At 49.6% G+C, this 2831-nt stretch overlaps 2 protein-coding genes across 2 annotated transcripts; both read left to right on the forward strand.

Annotated features, from left to right (window-relative positions):
- Window positions 1-639: 639 nt before the first annotated feature.
- DQ04_05111080 (putative class 3 lipase) lies at window positions 640-1908 on the forward strand (the record flags this gene model as incomplete). The annotated part of the gene is made up of 1 exon (XM_009313995.1): window positions 640-1908. The coding sequence occupies one exon, from the start codon at window positions 640-642 to the stop codon at window positions 1906-1908; it is 1269 nt and encodes a 422-aa protein (XP_009312270.1).
- A 618-nt stretch (window positions 1909-2526) lies between these two features.
- On the forward strand, window positions 2527-2829 carry DQ04_05111090 (BES15S03c; the record flags this gene model as incomplete). Its single annotated transcript, XM_009313996.1, has 1 exon — window positions 2527-2829. A coding segment is annotated over one exon (303 nt), but the record flags the coding sequence as incomplete, so codon positions are not given.
- Window positions 2830-2831: the final 2 nt, after the last annotated feature.

A 2831-nucleotide genomic window follows, 5' to 3' on the forward strand; every position in this document is an offset into this window, starting at 1 on the left:
TTTTTTTTTTTTTTTTGCGGGGGGTCTCCTGATTTTTTTTCTTTATATTTTTTTATTTATTTTCCTTTCTCCCGGTGTGGATGTATCTGTGTGAGTGTGTGTTAAAATATATGTATGTATGCATGAGGCAAAACTATGGAAAAGTCCTTGACGATGCAGCCACAGTGGCCACGTAATATCCCAGTTAGAGACTACAGTTACACACACACACAACCGCAGTGGTCAGATGCGATGCCTGTGTTAATGGGGTGCCCCCTGGCTCGGGCCCGTGTATGTGCATCATGTGGAAAGTCCAAAAAGCTCTGTCAGTGTCGCACTTGCTCAAACTGCCAGGAGTCCGTGAGTTTCCACTCCAGGAGGAGGCATAGGCATCACTGCAGAAAATGCTGGAGGGCGGTGTGTCCTGGTTGCTGGAAAAAGATTCGGTACATGCACATGCTGGGGCAACCTGTGATGGTGTGTGACAACTGTGCCGTCCTACGCGGCCTGGCGATTTTACGTAAAAGGAAAGAAGAAAGGTTCATGTGGGGCCTTTACGTCTTGTGGAGAGCGGCAGACATGCCGTTAGTGTGTATCACACCCTCCTGTAGCACCTACACTTACCAAAGTACGTGTCGAAAATGTGGTCTTCCGACGGTTATGACACAACCCCATGAAGAACGCAGCGTTCGGATTCCTCCATCTCCCGTAGCGAGGGTGGTGGACATTGTGAAGTACTTGGACGCCAAGGAGTGCTCGGTACGCGCGTCCATGGTGGAAAAATATACAGCCGAGGACGTGGAGAAGGCATTTAGCACGTTTTTCCCTCAATTAGAAAAGGTTTTGGCTTTCCAGGGAGTGACAACTGCAGTTGAGGCACAGGACTTGATATTGTCGTTGGTGGCTGCCACGGTGGCCTACGAATACAATGAAGCGCCTAACCTCACATTGGCCCTCTCTGATATCCCTTTTTCCCGCCTTTTAAAGGTGGCTCGTACCACTCATCGTTTTTCTGTGTTGGAGGCACCTGGTAAGGTAAGGTTTGTCGTGTTTCCGGGAACGCACAACTACCGTACGTTCAATGTGAATCTGCGTTGGGGTCGGGTAAAGCGACAACAGTGGACAGGCCTTGTTGACGGACTCGTAGCTTCTGGCATTGGTGGTGTTGACGATGACCATTACATTCCCGTCCACGGGGGCGTTCGCTTGTTGTGGGAGTATCGCGTTCACGAGGGCTTCTCCCGTGAGGCTGATGAAAGTTTGTCACAGATGGAACAACTCATTCATGATGTCCGCCACAATGGGTATCGCTTGGTCTGTACAGGGCACTCACTGGGTGGGGCCGTTGCGCAACTAGTCACTTTTCGCATGCTGTGTTCCCACACGGAATTGAAGGACAAATTGACGTGCATCACTTTTGGCACACCTCTAGTGGGAAATTATCAACTTGCACAACGCGTGGAGAGGTGCGGATGGCGGTCGAAATTTCATCACGTCGTCTACCGCTCTGATGTGGTTCCGCGCTTGTCTTGTGCGGATCAAATAACCAAGGATTTGGCGGATCAGCTTGTGCAAGGGATCGTAGCGTTTCAAAGCTCCGTACAGGGCTGGTTTGCATCGCGTTCAAGCGGGGGTGAAGAACCCAAGGATGTCGCAAAGGAAATTGATACTTGGATAAAAGAAGGTAAGGACGCCGTAGAAGCTGAAGACATACCCCCACCTACAAGTGGTCACCGCACCCACCGTATGTACGCATGTTTTGGTCGTTACCACTTCCTCAACCACGGTGGTGTTAACTATTTCTCAACAGACGATTCTGAAATAGCGTTTCATCGTTTGAAAGCGGGTTGCGGAGGTGTGACCATTGTACGGGACCATTCTCTCTCCGCCTACAACAGGGCTCTTATGCTTCACCTCTATATTCCATAAATCTTCAACAAAATATTTTGCGTTTTTCTGCATTTATGCTCTCTCAATTCTTTTTTTTTTGTTTGTTTTATTTGTGGAGGGGGGTGTTGGTTGACAATGCCACATTACCATAATTTGCTGCCGCAGATGGTCGAAGTGCCATTAAAAAGGTTCAGTGCCCGCTGTAATAAAATTGGCCGCATATATTGATATGATCAGGCGTGTAGCAAAAATTGTTGTCATTCTCTCTCATTTTCTTCTCTTGATGCAGGGCTTTGCGACAATAAGGTTGATACCGTAGGTGTTTTTACCATGGCGCGGGTCCACATGTGTATAAGGTGTGTTCCTGAGCGGCCTGATCTGATAGTGGCGTTGTGAGTTTATATTCAGCTCTCAGTGGGGTAATGGAAACCTTTTGTGGCACGCTCCCTGCGGCAGACGGCAAAATTGGTTGAATCAACATCGGAGCCCATGCCCAAACAGAGATGGGGACCCAGGAGAGAGTGTACGCCAGAGGGTTGGCATTTGGGGGTTTGATTCCAGCACATTTGCACACCAATAGAGGAGGGAGGGCATGAATTATATTCTCCGCAATATGTATTGTAAAAGGAAAAAACAGACCTCTAGGTGATAATTTTTATGCATATAGCCGTCGAAGAATGCAGCTGTTACCAACCATCCTCCTTGGTGATGCCGGCCACCTCATCGTGGTACCAAGGTCCAGCACCCCGTATTGTCGGGGGAAGCCAGGCGCCAGCAATGCTCGCCACCCGGAGAACTTTGCCGTGCCAGCCTTGCGGCATCACGAAGTACCAGGACCCGCCGCGCCTCGCTGGGACACAGTGTTATCCTTGTCGGTCTTGGGGCGCGTGTTACCGCGCCGTTAGCAGTATCATCCGCACCAAGTTACTGCTTAGTGGAAATGTGGAAGAGAATCCCGGCCC

This window comes from Trypanosoma grayi, assembly GCF_000691245.1.
Source record: "Trypanosoma grayi strain ANR4 Tgr_511_V1, whole genome shotgun sequence".
Lineage (NCBI taxonomy): Eukaryota > Euglenozoa > Kinetoplastea > Trypanosomatida > Trypanosomatidae > Trypanosoma > Trypanosoma grayi.